At 31.2% G+C, this 22,283-nt stretch overlaps 1 protein-coding gene across 1 annotated transcript; it reads left to right on the forward strand.

Annotated features, from left to right (window-relative positions):
* The first annotated feature begins 9,312 nt into the window (after nucleotides 1-9,312).
* LOC114270514 (uncharacterized) lies at nucleotides 9,313-22,283 on the forward strand. Its single transcript, XM_028212048.2, has 18 exons — nucleotides 9,313-9,847; nucleotides 11,815-12,054; nucleotides 13,921-13,984; nucleotides 14,081-14,210; nucleotides 14,303-14,447; nucleotides 14,995-15,240; nucleotides 15,324-15,408; nucleotides 16,680-16,782; nucleotides 18,238-18,363; nucleotides 18,439-18,552; nucleotides 19,072-19,190; nucleotides 19,320-19,407; nucleotides 19,518-19,610; nucleotides 19,726-19,815; nucleotides 19,887-20,006; nucleotides 20,104-20,195; nucleotides 20,636-20,693; nucleotides 22,011-22,283. The coding sequence occupies exons 1-18, from the start codon at nucleotides 9,655-9,657 to the stop codon at nucleotides 22,080-22,082; spliced, it is 2,178 nt and encodes a 725-aa protein (XP_028067849.2). The 5' UTR covers nucleotides 9,313-9,654; the 3' UTR covers nucleotides 22,083-22,283.

The following is a 22,283-nucleotide window of genomic DNA, read 5'->3' on the forward strand; positions in this document are numbered from 1 at the left end:
CTCCCAACGTTGGATTTGCATATGAAATTCAAGGAGTTACTGAATTTCTAACATCCCGAGGAGTCAAAGCAATCCCAGGAGAACAGGTTCCTACTGATGTCTTGCGAGGACGAAACTGGATTATCCGACCACCAGTCAGACGGATACATCCTCAATAACCGACAACAGCTGTTTCCCGAAATTTACCTGGTGGTAATTTCAGTCTACGATTCGGTGATTATGTAGCAGCCCAACGAGCAGATCCAGTTCATTATGATGCAAATGATAATGAAATTATGCAATCGGATGATGATGCTCAGTCTATTCAGAATGAATCCCGTAATCAACAGGAGACACTGTTATACCTCGAGGAACAACCAAGCCAAAGCTTTGAGGATAACTCTTCTCCGATGAATAATCGTCCTGACTTTGTTGCAAGATGAAGATAATCATTAAGAAACTTGATGATATCTTTCACATCCCGGCAGGAAAGTCGTTCGAGGTCACGATAAGCTTCCTCCTGCATCAATGTTGATCCTTGGTAGGGGTCTTCAAAACTCTTGAAGAAGCAAGCATGAGATATGCCGAGTTCCAGAGACGAACGGAAGGTGGTGAGAAGCAGAACCTACAAAGCTCCTATTCAGACCGACGAAAATGGAAGCCACGACCTCAACAAGGAACACCTGAGTTACATCCACAACAACACAGACATCGGCAAAGAATGTTACCCGCATCAGAAACTGATACTGATGCCGAATCATCTTATCCTCCTCAACAACAGTCAAGAAGACAGAAGCAGAAGAACAAGAAGGAAAAACCACTTTGTCGAACTTGCTATCCTATGAGTGAGTATGAAGGCTTTGACGCCGTTCAATTCATCAAGATGGTACCACATGCAACCAGACCAACTCGGGCAACTGATGGAGCCGTTGGCTATGACCTCACATCAATAGCCATGTATGTTATACCAGCCTATGGAAGGGAATTAATCTCTACTGGTTTAGCTATGGAAATACCCTGCGGAATGTACGGAAGAATTGCCCCAAGATCAGGGCTTGCCCTATTGCATGGAATTGATGTTGGCGCAGGAGTAATTGATCCTGATTACAGAGGAGAAATTAAAATCCTTCTCTTTAACCATAATCAGGAGGAGTTTGAAGTTCGTGCCGGTGACAGAATTGCTCAAATCATCTTTGAGAAGATTTCTTTACCAAGAATGGTGGAGAAAGATGCTCGCAATCTCTGTGACATTCGAAATGATGAAAGGCATGAAATTCGCAACTGGAGGAATACTGAAGGATTTGGAAGTACTGGAAAAGCTGCCCTGAAATACAAAAATGATGATTCAGATGATTCACTGGAGTTCCATGATCCTTTGGGATATCAACAAATCTCAATATTCCTACAGATCAGGATATTTGGGATACGCTTGGCCAGCCTAGTGGCAAATATGATTATTTGGTCAAATACAATGCTCCCAGCCTATAATTTGGGGCTTGTGTCACTTTAGTTCCTAACTTTTCAATTATGACATATTTGACCATGAATTTTAAATTTTGTTCCAAATAAAGATAATTGAAAATATTATTGCTTAATTTGAAGGGTAAAATTGTCAATTTGATAAAATATAAACTAATTTGACAAAAATAAATGTCAAAAAAATATTTTTGAATTTTTAAAAATTATTTCTACCAGCTAAAGATAAAATTATGTAAAGTTGATGAACCTTTTAGACATTTATTTATTTATATTTTTACCAAATTAATTTTTATTATGTGTTTGAATTATGATATGTAATGAATGGTTGTTTTTATTTTGATTAAATTAGTTTCTATTTTTCTAAAATTTAAATATGTCGATAATTTTGATATCATTATTAAATCAATCCATTAAATCAAAAATTCAAAACTAAAAACATTTCATATATCAAATATATAAATTACACTTTAAAATCCTAACAACCACCTAATACATGATTATCATCCAAACACATAATAAAAATTAATTTGATAAAAATAAATAAATAAATAAATGTTTAAAAGATTTGTCAATTTTACAAAATTTTATCTTGGGTAGAAATAATTTTTAAAAATTAAAAAATATTGTTTTCAATATTTATTTTTGTCAAATTAGTTTATATTTATCAAATTGACAATTTTGCTCTTAAAATTAAGCAATATTATTTTCAATTATTCTTATTTGAAACAAGATTCAAAATTTAAGGTCACAATTGAAAAGCCAATGACCAAAGTAACACGAGCCACAAACTATAAAGACTGCTGGTGTAATTTGCCCTTCAATCTATCTAACCTGCGATCTTGAAACCATAGATGAGATCGGTTGTGAATGGAATTTTTTCAATCCTAACTCCATTTGATCGGGTGGCCCTCTTAAAAGCCTTCATGTTCACGTCATGTGTTATAAGGAGTTAATAGATGCAACTCAAAATGGTCCCCGCCAACACTCATCTGCATTGTAAGCAATTGTTCTCTCTCTAACATTCAATCTAATTTATTAAATTCATTTAATTTTTATTTTAATTTTTAATGATGTTCTTTTCTGACTGATAATGGTAATGTGGTCATATTTGATTACTGTATTTGAGTCCTATTTAATTTGATTTTTTACGGACACTAATTATACGTATTATGGCTTCGTTTGGCATAAAACGTTTGGGTTAAAATAGCCACAAAAAAACAAAATAAGCTAAAAAATCAATAAGACAAAAAATTATATCCAAATCGTAATTTTTTTTTTTTGGTGAATAAGTAATTATTTTATTTTTTCTCTCATAAAAATAAAAAAAGTCAAAAAGTCTATCCCAAATGAGACTTTTTAGCTCTAGGCTAAAATAACCAAAAAATTAAAAAGTCAACTCACATTCCAAATGAAGGTTATATAAACCTTATGAAATGATATGCTTAATATTCTACATAAATAGTAGTCAAATGTAATCACTCTAACAAAGCTCTTTTCTAATATGATTTGTAGTGTGATTGATTAGTTTATAGTTTTTTTTTTTTTTTTTTTTTGGGGGGGGGGGGGGGGTTTGTATTTGGAAGTGTATGAGTAGTTATTCTTGTATAATTTATGAAATGTTGTCCCCCCCAAAGCCTAACCCTAACCCTTCCATCTAAATGTTGACTATGCCAAATAAAAATTTAATCCTTCCATCTAAATGTTGACTATGCCAAATAAAAAATATTGACTTTGTCATTTGCCATTAACCCACACATTAATAAGACACCATTTTAAGTTTTATGATATTTTTTAAAACTTAGGTTAAATTTGACAAGTTGAAAAAAAATTAAAAAGTCAAAAAATTATTTAAAAAGTTAAAAAGTTATCACTATTCACCAAAAGTCAAAAATTACTGCTGCACAACTCTCAATCCTAATTTTCCCCTATACACTAGTTTATATAATTTCTTAATACACATTTTTTCATAAAAAGTCAAAAAGCTAACCCAAATAACCATATTTTTTTCCTCAATTATTTAGTCCAAAAAGTAAAAAAGTATACTTATTTGGGATATCTCAAACAACCTCCAAGTACATCCTCTTCTCCATCATTCATTTGTTCCATTTTCGATTTTATTGGTGAGTGTGGATCTAAAAATGGGGGTTATTGAGAAGCGGCATGAAAGTTGACCAATTAATGTAAGCATCAAATTATAATATTGGAAAGATACAAATTTTATGCTCATAAAGTAATGCTCAATTGTTCTTTACTCCAAAAAAAAAAAAATAAAAAAAAATGCTCGTATTGAATTTAATGTCTACTGCACTCTACTTTTTGTGCACTATTCTATGCCCTTTTTTTAATCTTTATCTAATGTAAATAAAATTGTTATACATAAACTTTGTACAAAATGATATGCTTTTTTTTGCTCGTTCATTAAAAGTCAAAAAAAAATCATCACTGTTGTTATACAAGTTAACAAAATTTTCTCATTTACTAATGTAACAACTATTACGTTATTGAAATAGATTTATTTAGTTTCTAAATTTCACTATCACATGACACATTAGTTAGTAAGAAAAATTTTAAAAATTTATTAGTTTGTATAACATTTTTTATTTTGAAAATATCATTACAAATTTGTATAACTAATTATTTTGAATTAGTTTTTGGTACAAAATTTCTAATGTGTTTGGCATTTTTCATCCAAATATGCCATTGCATGTAAGGGCTAAAATATGCAAAATTCGGCCCACCACACTTTTTCAATCTTTCTTCTTTTTTTCTTTATTTTTTCCTTCATTAATCTCTTGTTTGTATCAAAATTAAAATAATAAGTCAAACAGTCATACAATAAAAATAAAAAAATTATTTCTATTCTCTCTACTTTTTGTATATTTTTTCGAAAAAAAAATTAAAAACTCATTTCAAAGCATGCCAGTTTTTCACCTAATTTTTATACAAAAAATCAAAAAAATTATTATAAAAATCACCTTCCAAATGAATCTTAAATTAATTATAATATATGAATTATTGTGTGATGAGACAACCAAAAGTTTCTTAGGGTCCGTTTGGGAAGAGCTTTTTCAGGTTTTTTTAGCAATTTTAGCCACAAAAGACAAAATAGGCTATTTTAGCCACAAAAAACAAAACATCACATCCAACCCATAATCATTACACTCTTCTCTCACAGAAAAAGTCAAAAAAGCCAAAAAGCCAAAAAACCCTTCCCAAACCAAGCTTTTTAGCCCAGGCTAAAATAGTCAAAAAAGCCAAAAAGCTAAAAAACCAACCCACTTCCCAAACGGAAAAGGCTCTCTCACTTTGGGCACAAGCAAATCCTAATCCAAAACTAGAATATTATGTTGGAAGGCAAAACCATGTCCTTTGTCCATTTACTTTGTATGTAGAAAATTTAAAGTTGGCACTATGCTTGGATGCAAAGGTTCCAACTACCAAACAACTCATAAAATGGTAAAAAACGAGGGGCAACTTTGTTTACATCAAAATTAATTTAATTTGCCAACCGACAAATACATCATCATCATCATCATTTATCAAAATGCATTTCTGTTTTTCCTTTCAGATAAAGCACTCTATCAATTTTTTTTATTGACAAAAAAGTTCAAAAATAATATATTATTTTAAATTTTAAAAAATAAAATAAAATAGTCCTTGACTAGCAAAGATGGAGCATGCTATAATAGTCGTTAAGTAACAAAAGATGGGCTATTTCCTCATATTTCCATTGTGGTCCCAGTTTTTTCTTTTTTTTTTCAAGACTTTAATGACCTTTTTTTTTGTTAAAAAAAATGTCTAGATTCCCATAAAATTTTAAAAAATTGGATCAAATTTGAAAAACATTCACTAAACACAAGTTGATTTTATTGAAAAATATTTTTGTCTTTACGTTGTGTGTGGTTGAGAGATTTGGAAGAGATTTGAAAAGAAAAAATAAAAATATAAGTGAAATGTGAATAAAATATACCTACATTTCATCTAATTTCACACATCTTTTTCCTTTCTTTTTTCAAATTTCTTTTCAAATTTTCTAACCATATACAGCGTCAATGATTTTCCTTTTATATTTAAAATCTAGCATTCTAAAAAATTTCTTGGTTTACAATTTTTCAATATTACATTTTATTTAAGTATTCATTATCATTTATAGAGAGTAGATTTTGTCTAAACACACTTGTTAATAAGTTTAAAATTTGTATGATAAAGCAAATATAATTTTAATTAATGCATTTTAAATACTCGCTAACTAATAATCATTAAAAATCGATATATTAATATATTAAAAATTTTGTATATAATAAATAATATTTTTAAAGATCCTCGAATGTATATTTTAATGGCACTAGTTTAAAAAAAATTAAAATTAAAACAACTATATATCCATTACCACATGTATTATCATAAAAACTTATAATACTCTGAAAAATCACGTAATTATATGTATCTATTTATGGCATTGTGATTTGTTTATCATATTTTTTTTTATTGTTCAAACAATGTAAACATTTTAGATTTTATTATTAAGTGAGCACACAATTAATATAGTAATATATTTATGGGTTAGTTTGTCACCGAGTGAATTCAATTGTGATGTTTAAGTTCATGGAACTTACAATAGGTCACATTTCAATAATTTAAATTGTTTATTTTTTAAACTACAACGTGTAAATTATTCTTTAAAAAGTAAGTCGATTTGATAATCATAGTCATATTAATTTATGACATTTATTTGTAAAAAAACGAATAACAAATATTTTACGGAAACTATACTTGATTTTTTGAGAGACAAATGACTAACATAGTTATGATTATCGAATTATTTTTTTAATGAATAATCTACATATTATGATTCAAAAATCGAACAGTTTAGATTTTTATATTGATATGTCTTATGAGTCACACAAATTCAAACAATTCAATCCAATGATGGGAGACAAGTTTTTTTTTTTGAGTAATACTAGAGATTCGTTATCAACATTTCTATTAAATATTTTATATGAGTGTAGAGCTTACACATGACATATAATACTTTTAATAAAAATTTTAATTTTTAAGATATATAATAATTTTTTATTTTTTTTCTTGACAAAATAATTATGCCCAATAGAGTCAGCAAAAAAAAAAAAAAGTTGGCATTTGCATTTTAAAATTAGGTCTCACGTTTTGTGGACGTGGGGCCAATCAAATCCAAAGTTCAGTAATAAAAGACTCATGAATATCCCAAGTCAATGGTAATGAAACCTGTGGCACAGAATAGTACAATAGCTCGCCATGCACGAGATCATTACCAAAGGTGATATCCCAGCCACGTACACTTTGCAGCGCGTGTAAAACAACTTCAATTTTCAGACGTTGATTTAGGACCCATTTGAAATTTAAGTGTCGGTTGACACGTAAGACATCTGTCTCGGATGGCGAGTGATTTAACGCCTCATTAGTAGCGAGTGGGTCTTGTAGTCATCAATGAGAATTGAACAAAAGCAGTAGACTTTGCCACGTGGCCTCACCGACGATGAAACAAACCAAAGCCGCTGTTGCTGTCGCTGATGACTATAAAACCGCAATTAATAGTGAAACTCTACCTAATAATTTTTTGAATTGCCTATTATACCCTTTAGTTTTTATACTAGTTCTAGCGGTAGTAGTTCAATCTACAAAATTTCGAACAAATTATAGGTAAACTACTAATAAGTTTTAATAATTAGGTTTAATTTTTATAAAATTTTATTAAAAATAGATATAGTAAAATCGTCGTTAAAAATAATTTTTTGTGATGATTTTTTACATATATCGCTAAAAATTGACAATTAATAATTTTTTTATCATGATTTTTATAAATTGTCACTAAAATTTAGAATTAATGATGATTTTCTGTGACAAATTTTTTAAACTGTTATTGAAAGTTGAAAATTAGTGATATTTTTTGTGTCAAAAATTTCAAACTATCGTTGAAAATTGGTGACTTTTTAAATAGAATTTGATGAAAAACGCAATTAATTATCATAAGACATATTGGATAATAAGTTCACCTGCTATGATCTGCACGTTAGTCCTCCTAAATTATAAATACACCTTCTCTAAAATTTGCATCAAATATAAATTGTCCTTGTATTTGTGAAAACTATATTCTTTCTTTTTAAATTTTTAATTACATAAAAAATGATTCATTTTATAACTAAATTATCAAATCAATTAACAATTTTTAATGATGTTATAAATATATTTCAATTAATAATTCTGATAATTTTATTATTGCATAAGAGAGTATTTATTATTTTATTCTTGTTAATTTTGTTAAATAATTTGTTTGACAATATGATATTTGTAATTTTCAAATTTACAAAATGACAATCCGTATTTTAAGTAAATCTTAAGAAATGTATTTGTAATTACCCTAAAATTTATCTTTAGTTTAGTTTTTAAAATCTGTTTTTATTTTCTAAAAAATAAAAATTATCTTAGTAAAAAAAAAAAAATTTAATATTATGTTTTTTTGGAGTGAACATAATTTTTAAAATTTTAGTTTTATTATGTTCATTTTTTTGCATCCATTTCTTATTTTATATTTTTAAAACAAATTTTTTTCCTAACATTATTTTTCGAAAGTACTAATAATTATTTTTTGCATTTAAAAGACGCAAAGCTTTTGAATTTTATATTGTTCAATTTTTTTTTTTTTTAAATGCAAAACACATGTTTACTGTTTTTAAAAAGAAAGAGTGAAAAAGAAAAAAAAAATCTCTTGCGTTCATTTTTTTTTTTTTTTTTTTTTTGGTGGCACCTTGGTTCTCAAAAGCAAAATGAAAAAAAGACACAAAAAATAAAAAAGAAAAAAAGAAAAGAAAAGAAAATTGTATAAATCATTTATAAAAGCAATTTTGCTAGATGCACAAGAATGTACATACAAAAATTAATGGGTTAATAAAATCTATCTATTTATCCACTTATATATATATCTTTCTATCTATCTATTTATACTATTATATATATGAGCATTGGACTTTTTGTCAAAGTGTTTGGTGGTTTCTCCTTCTATGACATGATAAATTTTTTTATTGTAAAATAAAAAATTATTGTTCAAAAGTATGAGTAAAATTTGAACTCAAGACCTTAGATTTCGTTAAGAATACTATTGCCACTTAGATAAGATACCTATTATGACACTAATTTGTTTATTATTTGTATTTATTTTTATTTATTTAAATTGCACACGCATCGTATTTGCCACTTGTTAATTATTTTTAAGTGAAAGCTGAACTTGGTGTCCAAACCTTCTTCTCATGCCATGTGACAAAATAAAAAATTATTTTAGGAAGGCATGAATAAGGTTTGAATCCAAGATCTTGGATTTTTTTAAGAACACTTTTACTATTTAAACAACATATATATTATGGAACTAATTTCTTTATATTTATTTGTATTCTTATTTATCTGAATTGCACACGTATTATGTTGGGTGAAGATCACATTAAATAAATTTAGATCACAAATTAATTATTTTATATGATTTTTTTTTCTATGTGTTAGTAACTATTATTATTGTCTTATGGTTTTGTTTAGTTTCAATTTTAAAACCAGTTTTTTGAATTTTTTTTACCAAAACAAAATTTAATTTAACAAAAATAAATAACAAAAAAATTATTTCTAAAACTAAAAAAATTATTTTTTGTCCCTGAAAGATGTAAAACTATATGAAAATGATAAGTATTTTGATTTATTATTTTTAATTAAAAAAAATTCAGAAAAACATATTTTAAAAACAAACCAAACAGGGTCTAATGTTCTCTAACCAAAGGGCATTATTGCCAATTCAATGAACAAACTGAGTGTCTTCCCACAAAATCTATTTTTCGCAAGTTTAATGACGCACCATCATCCTGAACCAAAAACGTTGAGAAATCAACCCCTTGGTTTCAGTATCTCTTTCTTTCTCAAGTCTTCAAACCAAGCGTCCTCTCTCTCTCTCTCTACACTTTCTCTCTCTTCCTGGCTTCGCCATCTCCAAGAATCGAACAATTACGGTTTGAACCTCTCCGCCTCCGCCACACAGATCCACAGAGCTCCGATCTCAGTCTCAATTGCCTCGTTTTCGGAATGCCATTGTTGTTGATCGCTTGAGTGTTGAATTGTTGCCTTGAATTTGACTCTGATTGTGGAGAGAAAGAGAGAGAGTCTGAGTTTCACAGGTTTTTGATGGGAGCCGTGCCTTCAACGCCGCGCTGGGGCAGTGCTGCGCGGCCTCAAGACACGGCGGAGTACCTAATCGGAACGTTCGTCGGCGAAAAATCGTTCCCTCTCGCCTCCGATTACTGGCAGAAATTGCTCGAGCTTCCTCTCGACCTCGACTGGCCTGCTCACCGTGTTCGTCAAGCCTGCGAGGTTTTTGGTCAGTATTTACTTCATTATCAGTCTTGCGTTCTTAGTCTCATTCATTTGATTGCTTAATTATTGTTATATAATGAATTACTCGGTTGATTATAGCTGCAAGGGTTTTGGAACTTATATGTAGTTCCTCATTTGATAAGTTTCGTTGTTAATTGGAGACAAATTATCGTTTTTGTTGTCTAGCCTCACAATTTTGGGGTAAATGCTGTACGTAATGTATAACAGTGCTTGATATATTGTAGGACTCACCGTCTTGTTGTATGACAAGCTTGTCGGTGGTATGTGTAAAATTCTATCGGTTGATATAATTTCTATCTTAATTTTGAGAGATCTGTTAGGCTAAATAGAAATAGAAACTAGAATACTTGGATCATTTCTTGAGATACATATAAGGCTTATTTATTTATTTTTATTTTTTTAATAACTGGGTCTCTGGATTAGCATACGTTCTCCTTGACTAATCCTTCGAGGGGCCCTGAAGTTAGCGACGGAGTAAACTTGCTGTGGCCCCAAGGTTTGGGATGTTTGGCTTTTGTGGGATTCGACCTGCGACCTCTTGGGTGGTAAGCTTTTGATTGCCTTGCCTCTCCTCCTACTTAGCCAAATCCTCTGGGGTTATACATATGAGGCTTATAAGAGTTGGTTATATTCTTCACCAGAATTTATTTATGCAATTTTTATTTCAATTTTATACATTACATAGGTATGGTAATTCTTTTTAGGTAACAAACAATGCTGTTTGGATAGATTTGTAGTTTTTAAGTAGACAATCAGTTTGTTTACCTGTTATATTGTCTGAGGACATTCGATCACAGGCATGGTTTTTATTTGTGAAAATGTAAGGATCAAGGTTTCCATGAACCGTCTCCGCCAATTTAACAACCTCTGATGACTTCACGTGTCCCATGCTTGTAGCCATGCTTTGTTTTCCCACCATAACAGCACAAATAATCTTTTATGAAGGTTGATATCTCAAAAAGATGGGCAAATGATTGAAATTATTCACATGAACAACATTTTTTCATTAATCACCCCTGAGATTTCTCCCATAGCCTGTCTTTATGATTGCTATATCAATTGGTGTTTTACTTGCTGTCTCATCTCAAAGTGCATTGGCCCTTTCAAGTTTAGAACTATGTCGTACATAACCTTGAAATGTGCCCCGGGTAATTTGTCATGTTCTGCAGGTCATTTTCACACTGTTGAAATTCTCCATCAAATGCTTTTTGAGTGACCTAAAGAGATGTGACTTTTGTAATGGTGGCCCATACATACTACCATATACAATACAATCACTCATGAAGTCCGAAGCTTATGAGACAGCATTTGTATTAATAATTTTTTGTTTTTTTTGTGGCATTTTGTCACATGTAGCATTGTTTCAAGGTTACAATATATATATATATATATATATATATTCTTCTTTTTGCATCTTTCTTATGTCTTGTAAGGTTACAATATATATATATATATTCTTCTTTTTGCATCTTTCTTATGTCTTGTAAGGTTACAAACAATCCTACATAATATTATTCATATGAAACATGCATGAGATATATCATATACATCCAATGCATGAATTTTTATGAAGTTTCCAAAACCAGTTTTTTATTTTATTTTTATTTTTTAAACTATGTTTATATTGTGTAAGAAAGGCTTAGTAGACGTTTTTTTGTGGCTCTCTTATGACTTCGTGAAAAAAAAAAAAAAATTCTTTCTTGGGATTTGAAACCATTTGTAAAGTCATTTGCATTGGAAGGGTGTAATTGTTAATTTATCATTCTTCATTTACACACTAACAATTTGACAACTATGTTACTGGACAGTATTTATTGTGTTTCAGATGTGTGGTGGTGGAATAAATTTTGTGTTCTGAAAGTATTTCATTCCTCCAATCTTTTTGCTTGATAATGTTGCTAGTATTATTTTCCTCTTTTTTAATTAAAAAAAAATTCTCACCTTGTGCAGCACAGAACAACTATTACACAAGGCACCTTGCAAAGATATTGATTCACCTTGCGTGGTGTTTGCAAGAGTGTGCTTCTACTTCTGGTGCGCTGCCATCTGCTTTTATGAAGGCTTTTAATGCAACATACATCTCATCTGTATTCCTGAAGCATTTAATTGAAAATGCCAAAAGCGACACTTTTGAGGAATTATACCTGTCCATAGGCGAGAGTGAAGCAGTACCGAATAATTCCTTGCGAGGTGAATCACTTGGAGCTTATTATGTAATGTTAATATTTTCAGTGAGTTCATTTTCGTCTCCTTGCTTATGTGTGTGCGTGTATTTATTATTGCTAAAGGTTGAGCAAGTTTATCAGTTTGCTTAGCCAGATTGTCTTTGTTAAGAGCTTGATGGAAGAAGGTCATGGTTTTGGTGCATAATTTTCAAGGAATAGCAAGCTCTACTAGTTCCTTGTTGCTACTGTTTGTGAAATAAAGGATTACTTGAGTTCAATGGTCAATCCTCCCATTCATATACCTTAGCTTAGCCCAATGAACTTAATTGTATACAACCCTTTTTAATCATGTTTTAAGCTTAGGAAAAGCAAGGATGATTGTTACACCATTTCTCCTCATGCTTCATGGTGTTACTTTTGTTTGTCGGCTTCCCTGGGGCTTGCTTGGTATTGCCTTCAAAACCAAGTTTCTGGAAACAGTTTTTTGTGGAAACAGAAATGATAGCATCCACGAAAGGTTTTTTTAAATTTTTTTTTTTTTATGTCTTGCTAATGATAGCCCTAAAGGCTGTCAATAAGGAACACAATGACAAAATATTTATATCAATCCACTTTTCACATATTCCAAAACACATTTATATTTTTATACATTTTTTACACATTTTCCAACACTAAACCCTTGTTTGGCAAGTGGCTTTTTTTAGCAAAAAAGTCAAAAAGTCACAAAAAAAAAAAACCAAAAACCCAACAATCCATACAAAAAAATCAAAGATTCCCTTTTCTCTCTACTTTTTGTACATTTTTTCGTAAAAAGTCAAAAAATCATCCCAAATATAGCTTGCTTGGTTGTGTTTTTCCAAAAATACTTTTCAGAAAATTCTACTTTCTTGTTTTCCGTATTTTTTTGTTTTTATTGAATTTTTTTAATATTTTAAGCAATTTTTTTTTACTTTTTAGACATACCTAACATAAATATACAAAAAAAGTAAAAAATTTGTGAAAAAAACCTTTTAAAAATTCACTAAATACCAAAAATACAAAAAAAATACGAGAATTCAGTACATTTTTTGTATTTTTATGTATTTATTAAAATTTTAAAATATTTTTTCACAAATTTTTTACTTTTTAGATACATCGAAGTAAAGTGCATCTAAAAAGGTAAAAAAAATGTTTGAAATTAAAAAATATTCACTAAAAACAAAAAAATACGAAAACCAAAAAACTGAGTTTTCAAAAAACTTAATCCAAAAAACTCAAACCAAATAGACCGATTAGTTTTTTTTACATCACATTTTAGCCAAAAAGCTAAAAAGTTACTAAAAAAGCCTGTTCTGAAACGAGACCTAATAACAGCCCTTAGGGCTATTTTTATCATTTTTTTTATATAGAAATTTTAGATCTTAAAATCACCTGGGGACTTTTTCTTTGTCATTTTAGCCTTTGCTAGTTTAATAGACAGAAAGTTTGCAAAAGTAAAGAAGCTCTTAAAGTTTGCATTGACTTCTGTATAGAGATAGACCTAATTTTTTCTATGCTGGTTGAAGTTGAAGGGAGCTAATAACTAAAAAAAATAAAAACTGGTGTACATATGAAAATTTTACCTTTAATGAACTTTGGTTCTAAAGTGGATTTAAATTTAATAGATTTATAAAGAAATCTCGAGGCTTACTTTGAATTGTCAGCTGTAGTTTCATAACGGATTTCAGTTGTTAAAATGCTCTTAATATTTGACATCAACCTGATTTGTTCATTTTTCACCTTCTCGGTATTTGAGCTGTCTTTTTGAGAGATATGTTATATTTTCTTCCAATCTCAATTTTCTAGTGTGTTCTTGTGTATGTTTGATATTTTTTTCCCACCCTTTTAAGAGACTCTGGGTTTTTCACTGCAGATCAGAACATTGCAAATCTTGTTATCCATAGTTTGCTTAGCTTTATTGGAAAAGTAGATGTAAGGTATGTTATAGTTTGTCCGCTTTGTTTATAACTGCTGCAATATATATATATTTACTTTGCTAATTTTACTTCATTTCCTTATAAATTATTGGCAAGTCCCAACACGTATCTCCTACACCACGAAGTGCTCAACTTTATGCTCGTTGCGATGTCAACTCAGCTTGTTTCTGGTCCATCACCTGGACCGAAGGATATTCATCCATTCATTGATGTGGCAATGGTTCAGGTGACAAGAACTTTTGACTTTTTTAGCTGATCCAAAATCTGAAGATCTCTTAAAATAATTGCTGGTGTGCCAAATTGCTATTACATTTGCAGGAAAGCTCTTTGGTTGGGTTGGTTGTTCACAAACTGCTACTTAATTACATCTCACAGCCTCGCTTGCCCTTAAATAGTGCATCGTATAACATGTTTCCTGAAGGAAATCACATTAGTGTTCTACACAGAGTTGGTTCTGCGGCTGGTATGATGATTTCTTTGATGCTTTATTTTTTTGACAAGTGATTATGTCTTTAATTTGCATTCCTAATCCGTCTTTGGAGAAACGTGGATAATGGACAAACAACCATCTTTGTAGTGACCAAGTTGATTGTTGAGATGCGTAGCTTTCTTTGTTTATTTATTGATAAATAAAAAGATGCGTAAAATACTCAGTTCTGCCCATATGAATATTCAAATGTAAGTTAATTCCTTTGCAGCTAGATTCTTCAGTGCCTCATGTGTTCCAAATTTTCATTCTCTAGATTTCTTTTGCATCACCGTTTGAATTTCTTCCTTGGTTATGGTTTTATTTTATCCCATTGATATGCACACTAACTATAGCATCATCATCAAAATAGCAAATCATTCAGGAGTTATTTGGATTTGCAGGCTTTCATAAATTTATCTAGATTGTAGTAATTTTTCCTCTTTTATTTTGCTTTTACTATTGAATTGTTTTCCTTTTGTTTATTTATTAATTTGGCTATTTTACTGACGGATGTTTTTTAAATTTTATGGTTGGATTGCAGCAAGTTTTGTGTTATTGCCATTTAGTTACTTTGTCAGTTCAAGTGGTGAGGCTTCTCGAAGTGCATTGGCGGACAGCAGTCTTCATGTTTTACTTACTCTCATTCATTACCGTAAATGTGTTTTGGATGAGAGTGTGAAAGATAAAAGTGATGACAGTGCCACTTCAGAGTTTGTTCTAAAAGAAAATACATATTTTTCTGAAAACCCTTACTGCAAGGCCTTAGAAAATGCTAGGGACATCGAAAGTAAGATTCTCTAAATTGTAACATTATGATTGTTATGGGGTTCACTCCGTGTGTTGCTGAGTAAACTGGTCCCTTGATTGCAGTTGATCGTGTTGATATCGAGGGGAATGCACACAGTGGTCCACTTGTGAGATTACCTTTTGCTTCTCTCTTTGATACTCTTGGCATGTGAGTGTTTATGTTGCTTTTTATTTTTTTATTTTGTATATATATAAAACAGTATATGAAAATTGAATTTAAAATCTGAAGTTATTTCTTGCTAAATTACCTGGCATCCTTGGACTACATTTACCAATTTTTGTAATAAATTAGGTCAAATCTTTTGGTTGAATTTGGAGTTAATTTCTTTAATAGATTTCCCCTATTTTGTGCCTATTAATGATATATAACATGATATTTTGATGTCCTGTGGTACCCTGTAGTATTACAAACTAATAAAGCATTTTGTAGATATGGATAATATATATGCGATAATGCTAGCTTAGCTTTTAGTAAATTTTTTTGAAATGCCATTTCTTATGTTAAATATTGCCTCAAAAACTATTTTAACCATGTATTTTTTATTTATTTATTTATTTTTTACTTGGATACATTTTTTTCTGACAATTGCTAAGGATGGCTTTGTTGTTGCAATTTTTTTTTTTTTTTTAATAATTGAAGTTGGTCAGAGAGCAGAATTGAGGTGTCTTTAACTCAGCCTTCTCCGATATAGCTAGTGATTGTCCTTTCTATTTTATTGAAAGCTATAGTCAAATTAAGGGAATTCAAAATTTAAACCCAACATGAAACATAGGAATAGAAAGCTGATTCTACAACATTGTCCTAAATACTGTTGAAATTCTTGTCCTTCAAGTGAGTAAAATGCAAAAAAAAAAATTATTGTCTACATCCCGAGATGGACTCAAATTGCTGGTTTCTGCAGAGTGTAAACTGCCTATGCTTTGCTCTCTGACTGATTAAAGAGGCCAATGATAGGAATACAGACAATACAATTAGTAATAATTTAGTAGCAGTTGGGTTAAATCAATATGCTCTATAATTTTGAATGTGCACCTTTTTTTCTTTATTTGCTTGGCAAGAGAAGGGTCTTCACACTAAAATTCTTAGACTGGTTGACAGGACTGACCACACTTTGGCCCAATGGACTCTAAAGGGACAAAAGTTGGGATCTGTCCATTTAACATTTCTCTTTGGATGTGTTTTTCAACTATTTGAGTATAATACCAGAGAGGTATCAAATTAGCTGATGAAAGATTTTGACAAACTTTACTGATAATGATGGCTCTTCCGATATTGAGTACAAACAGACATTAAATATGGGCTTCCAAGATTCCTAGTCTACTTGGAATTCTTAATCTTAATCCCTTATGTTGTCGAAGTGTATTGATTTATGTGTTTTTATTTATTTTTCAAATATAACTAACTGGTTGTCTCCTTAGGTGCTTGAATGATGAGACTGCTGTCCTACTGCTTTATTCACTGGTGCATGGGAACTCTGATTTTTTGGAGTATGTTTTGGTGCGAACTGACTTGGATACACTGGTATGAAGTAGCAGCTTCTATTTCCCTGTCTTGTTTGCAGTTAATTAGCCCTCGCCCATTGCTTTGGTCAACCCAGGCAAAGATAGAATAAAATCAAGTCTAGAAATTATAGGAGCTATGTTAATGACTTGACAGATGAGTGATGCTAAACTATTCTGTATGATATGCATTTGGAACTTTTGGATTTGTAGAACATAAAAATTTGTAAATTGTGATTGTAATATGGTTATTGACTTTGCTTTCTGTTGTTTTAGAACTGGACATCCATCTTTCTGTGCAAAGTTTTTTTTTCCTGATGAGTTCTCTGAGTGATTTTTTTGGGGGCAACATTGGATGGGGAGGGCGAAATCGAACCCATGACCTCCTAGTAAGGTTCACTGGCTTTAGCCACTGGGTTGACCACAGTGGTTGAGTGAAGTTAGTTGTTAGAGATTTAATTCATAGTTCTTTCAAATTATTGATGTGGCACTCAAAAGAAGATAATATATTAATTAATAAGCTAAGTGATTACTGTTTTTAAGAGCTTTCCTTTTGATAATTTTGATGTACTTTTACTCTCTTTTTTGGTGACTTTAAATGGTTTACAATTGAGTGCTAGCAAGCATGGTTATTAGAATCCTAATCCGGATCGTAGGATTTTACGATTCTACAACTTTAGTTGGGCTAAACGATCTAGATCATACTAGGATCTTAAATTTAGTAGGATCCTAAAGTGACTACGATCCTATTCATAAAATTGTGTAAAATCACAAACAATCCTGACCCCAATACGATTCCGATCCTATACATTTTTTTTTGTTATTATTTGTTTCTTTTATATATGTGTGTATATGTGTATATATATAAAAAAAATTGACTATAAACTCTTTTTTCAAGCATCTTTTCTAATTTATGTTAACTTAACAAATGTATTATATCAAATTTATCGTTTTTCGTTAATCTTTTTAATATTACGTAACATATATTATCATTATCGATGATTTTTTTATTTTATTTTACAACAAAAGTAAAATCTTACGATTCTCGATCCGATTGTACAATCCAATCCACGAGTCCCTTCCAACGATCTCACATAGAATCCCGATTTTAACAACCTTGCTAGCAAGTCATTATGATGGGTAGCATTTAGGGCTTTTTATTGAGAGGCATGGAAGTCACTTTTGTGCCCTCCATGCTGGTCTTTACTCTATTCTCTTGTTCTCCCTTTCTTTCTCTTGACATAATTTGGGAAAAAAAAATCCTTGTACTTTGTCCAAAATGCATTTGAAGAAATTATTTGGGAACCAGATTATGACAAAATGTGATTGTACTACATACGTAACTCGATATTCTTGAGCTCCGTAATTTTTTTTATTATTATTGTCTTATTTTATGAGTAGGCATCATATTTACTAGTTACAGGACATAGCCACCATATGTCCTAATTTGATTTGCGTATCTGCACAAAATCAACAGTTGGTGCCCATGCTGGAAGCGCTGTATAATGCTTCAAAAAGGACATCCAATCAAATCTATATGGTGCTGATTATCCTTCTAATACTCAGTCAGGATTCTTCTTTCAATGCCAGCATTCACAAGCTGGTAAGTACTTTCCCTATAGGCCAATTTTGGACTTCATTATAAGAGGATCTATTAACATCTTTATTATTTGAACAGGTATTGCCTAGTGTTCCATGGTACCAAGAACGCCTGCTCCATCAAACATCTCTCGGTTCCTTGATGGTCATAATTCTGATAAGGACTGTGAAGTACAATTTATCTAAGCTGCGGGTATGGTTTGATGCACATCCATCTCTCCTGATTATTTATGTTCAGTTGATTCTTAATCGTTTTCTTTGGATTGCTGTGATAGCTTCCTTGTTTAAGTTGAGATTTGGAAGACCTGTGAAACTCTGTCCCATAAGATTCCCTCGTACATGCTTAGTACTCTAGTTTATTTAAACTATGCAGACAGATCTTTCTCGCAGAGTGCAATATCTCCAGCTTCCATGCATTAAAAAATTGGTCTAATTGATGGCAAGAGATAATAAACTTCCTCCTTAGGATTACTGGAGCCCTACTAAGCATTTTTAAGACCATCTAATGTGCTGACGCCTGAAAAGGTCGAAGCTGTAGATGATATATTTACAGACATCTCAGTTGTGTCAATTGACATTGTAACATTTTATGAAATCCGTGGGAAAGTATATTTCCCCTCAAAATTGGGTATATTGATGGATATGTTGTATCTGAAATTTTTGGTTTTACAAACCATTCTTACTGTAATATTGACATATTTAATTGGTGTAGGATGTTTATCTCCACACAAATTGTTTGGCAACTTTGGCTAACATGGCACCCCATTTCCACCGTTTGAGTGCATATGCTTCACAGAGACTTGTTAGCCTTTTTGATATGCTCTCACGCAAGTATGTGTCTTACTGTTGACAGTTTTCTGTTATTTGTGGAATACTTGATTAATTTGACACATGCTTTACATTTCTGGAATTGTAATTTTGACCCTTTTTTTGTTACTTTCTGTATGATATTATATTCAGGTACTCCAAATTAGCGGAGCTGAAAAATGATAAGATGCATATAGGGTATGGTGAATCAATAGGGGGAGATAGCCTTCCAGAAGATTCGGTAGTTGCCATAATCTATACCTTTGTTATCTTAACTGCATTACTATCTGGATGTCATTCTTATAGCTTTTTTTTTTTTTTGGTTGCTAAATTCAAGTATATTTGTTGCAGTCAACAGAATTGCATATTTATACCGACTTCCTGAGAATTGTTTTGGAAATATTAAATTCAATTCTGACTTATGCCCTTCCGCGTAATCCTGAGGTATTATAATTCTTTCTGTACTGATTTATCCAAGATAAAAGCTTAGCTCAACATGCATATGGTTTTTGCACATTTTCATATTTTGGGTATTTTTTCACTGTATGCATTGGCGCAGGTTGTATATGCGATTATGCACAGGCAAGAGATCTTTCAGCCTTTCAAGAATCATCCACGCTTTAATGAGCTGCTTGAGAACATATTTACTGTATGTTCCAAATCTCTAACGGTAAAAAATGTGGTTTATTTCTTTTCCTACATGACCTTCCATTTTTATAGGTCTTGGACTTTTTCAATAGCCGTATGGATGCCCAAAGAGTGGATGGTGAATGGTCTGTGGAGAAAGTTCTACAAGTCATAATCATCAATTGTCGATCTTGGCGGGGTGATGGCATGAAGGTATAGAACAAATGGTTGTGTTGGCATGTTTAATTAGTATCGGGATTGTTTTTTTCTTTTTATTCATTTTTGTTTTTCTTGTATATCCATTTGACAGATGTTTACTCAATTACGTTTTACATATGAACAAGAGAGCCATCCTGAGGAGTTCTTTATACCTTATGTGTGGCAGCTAGTTATATCTCGCAGGTATAGTTCCTGCATTTTAATCATTTTTCTGGTTGGATCTATGCTTATTATACCTTTAGAGATGTTGTAGAGGAAGAATAAAATGTAATGGATTGCATTGCACATTTTGATGTTAACCCTCCCCGCCCCCCCCCCCCCCCCCCCCCCCAACCCCCTCTTTTAAAACATTCTTTTCATGTTAAAATGTTGAAAATAAAGTTTTTCTCAATGTCAATGGGCTACTACTCCTTTCTTATGCTGCCTGTAATTTCATAACACGATTATTTCTATCATGGCGTACTTCGCAAGTTTTTAGGTTTTTAGTTATTTAAATTTAGTTTGATTTTACCAAGCATGATGGGGTTTAATAAAAATATAAGCATACCTTTTTCATTCACATTTGTATACTATTTTGGTTAGTGTCACTAATTTCTTTGTCTTCTTACATGCCCTTTCTGCAGCGCTTTGGATTTTGATCCCAGGAGCATAAACCTGTTCCCAGTTGATCTGCCTGTAGAAGTAAGTATCTTAATTTTGCAAATGTGTTATGTCAATTATTACGCTCTGTTTTGGTGGAAAATATTTTCCGTATAAAAATGCTTTCTTATGTTTGATTGTGACCTTGAAACTAATATACTAGTGGTTGCATTAGTGGTGGTGGTGTGGAAAACGTTTGCCACCTTTCAAAAGAGAAAAACATTTTTTTGTCAAAATAAGCTTATTTTCTGTGGACCATGTTTTTTTTTTGTTGACTTTTGTTTTCTATCATACAATCAGAAAATACGGAAAACATTTCTGCTGAAACAAATGGAACACTACTCTAAATTTTTTTTGTTCCGCTACTTTTGCCACATTGGTTCTTATGGGACCAACTGATTATTTCTCACACTAAAAATCCTGCTAGTATATTTGTTTATTTTATCTGGAATATTATTATTTGTCTCATAAAGAGAGCGAACTATGAGAAATATATATTTTTTGCCTTTTTGATTATGTTAGCTTTTCACTTGCCTGGCTTTTCTGGCTTTTGTTTTCTGATTTGTTTTCTTATCCATTTGTTTTTCGGAAATATTTTCTATTAAAATGATGCCTGTTATATTTTGCTATGAAACAAATTGAAGTGGAGGATATAATAAATTGAGCTCATGACCTGTAGATCCAAGCGAAGAACTTATATGGATAGAAATTTTTTTCACAAAAATGATTGATGTGTACTAAATACCATTGTATAGGGATTGACAATGGCATGCATATTTTGCTTTTGTAGACACAATAGCCTTATACAAAGGACTGCCATGCAGCAGGCCACTGTAACCTAGCATCCACATTTAGTGTGGGTTGAGTTTCTTCATCTTCAGCAAGTGAAATATTGCTTTTAGAAGCATAATTACAATTCTGCATTGTTTAGTAAAAGGGCTTATTTGATGTAATAAGTGATACTTACGATGCATGGACACGGTTAAGGGGTTTGGGTAATGACACGATACATGCATTTTCATATGAAAATTTTGGAAATACCACATATCAATTTCAGGACCGGTTGGATACATAACTTTTACTGTTCAATACTTATTCAAAAATTAGATAACAGTTATTTTGAAAATATGGAAAGGATTATTGCTATCTGATACAGATCAACTCCCTTTTGTTAGTAGCCATATGGGCTGCTGCGGTTGAATTCCTAAGAAAGTTAACCTCGTTATAATTTTTTTGTTTATTTTATTTTATTTTATTTTATTTTATTTTTTTATTTCTTAAATGTATGTACACCAAACCACGCTTAATCTGTATGATTATAATTTGACATGACATGATTGTTCAATTTGCTGCCAACAGGATAGTTTTGAAGGAGTAGAAGTCGACAAGCATCAAAATGTCGAGCTAAATGGGGATGCTGTTCAGGTTTGATCCGTCAAAGGTGTGACAGAACACACCCCATTAAAAAATGATAATGTTTCTTAGTGAATATGTATATAAATAAATAGTTAAAAAAAATTCTCATTCTTTTTTTTATGTTTATACATACGAGAGATTGCAGAGGGCCTTTCTGTGTATAGTTGAATTTGAGATACCACCCATGTAAGGAATGAGAGAGGTTTACTTGAGTCA

This window comes from Camellia sinensis, chromosome 7 (assembly GCF_055761805.1).
Source record: "Camellia sinensis isolate YWXY chromosome 7, ASM5576180v1, whole genome shotgun sequence".
NCBI classification, from domain to species: Eukaryota; Viridiplantae; Streptophyta; class Magnoliopsida; order Ericales; family Theaceae; genus Camellia; species Camellia sinensis.

Bases quoted from the DNA above. Each gene is read 5' to 3' on its own strand.
- LOC114270514 (XM_028212048.2), top strand. From the start codon at position 9,655: ATGGGAGCCGTGCCTTCAACGCCGCGCTGGGGCAGTGCTGCGCGGCCT. The intron at 15,241-15,323 runs GTAAGATTCTCT...CCTTGATTGCAG, and splicing joins AAATGCTAGGGACATCGAAA to TTGATCGTGTTGATATCGAG. The intron at 18,553-19,071 runs GTATGGTTTGAT...TAATTGGTGTAG, and splicing joins ACAATTTATCTAAGCTGCGG to GATGTTTATCTCCACACAAA.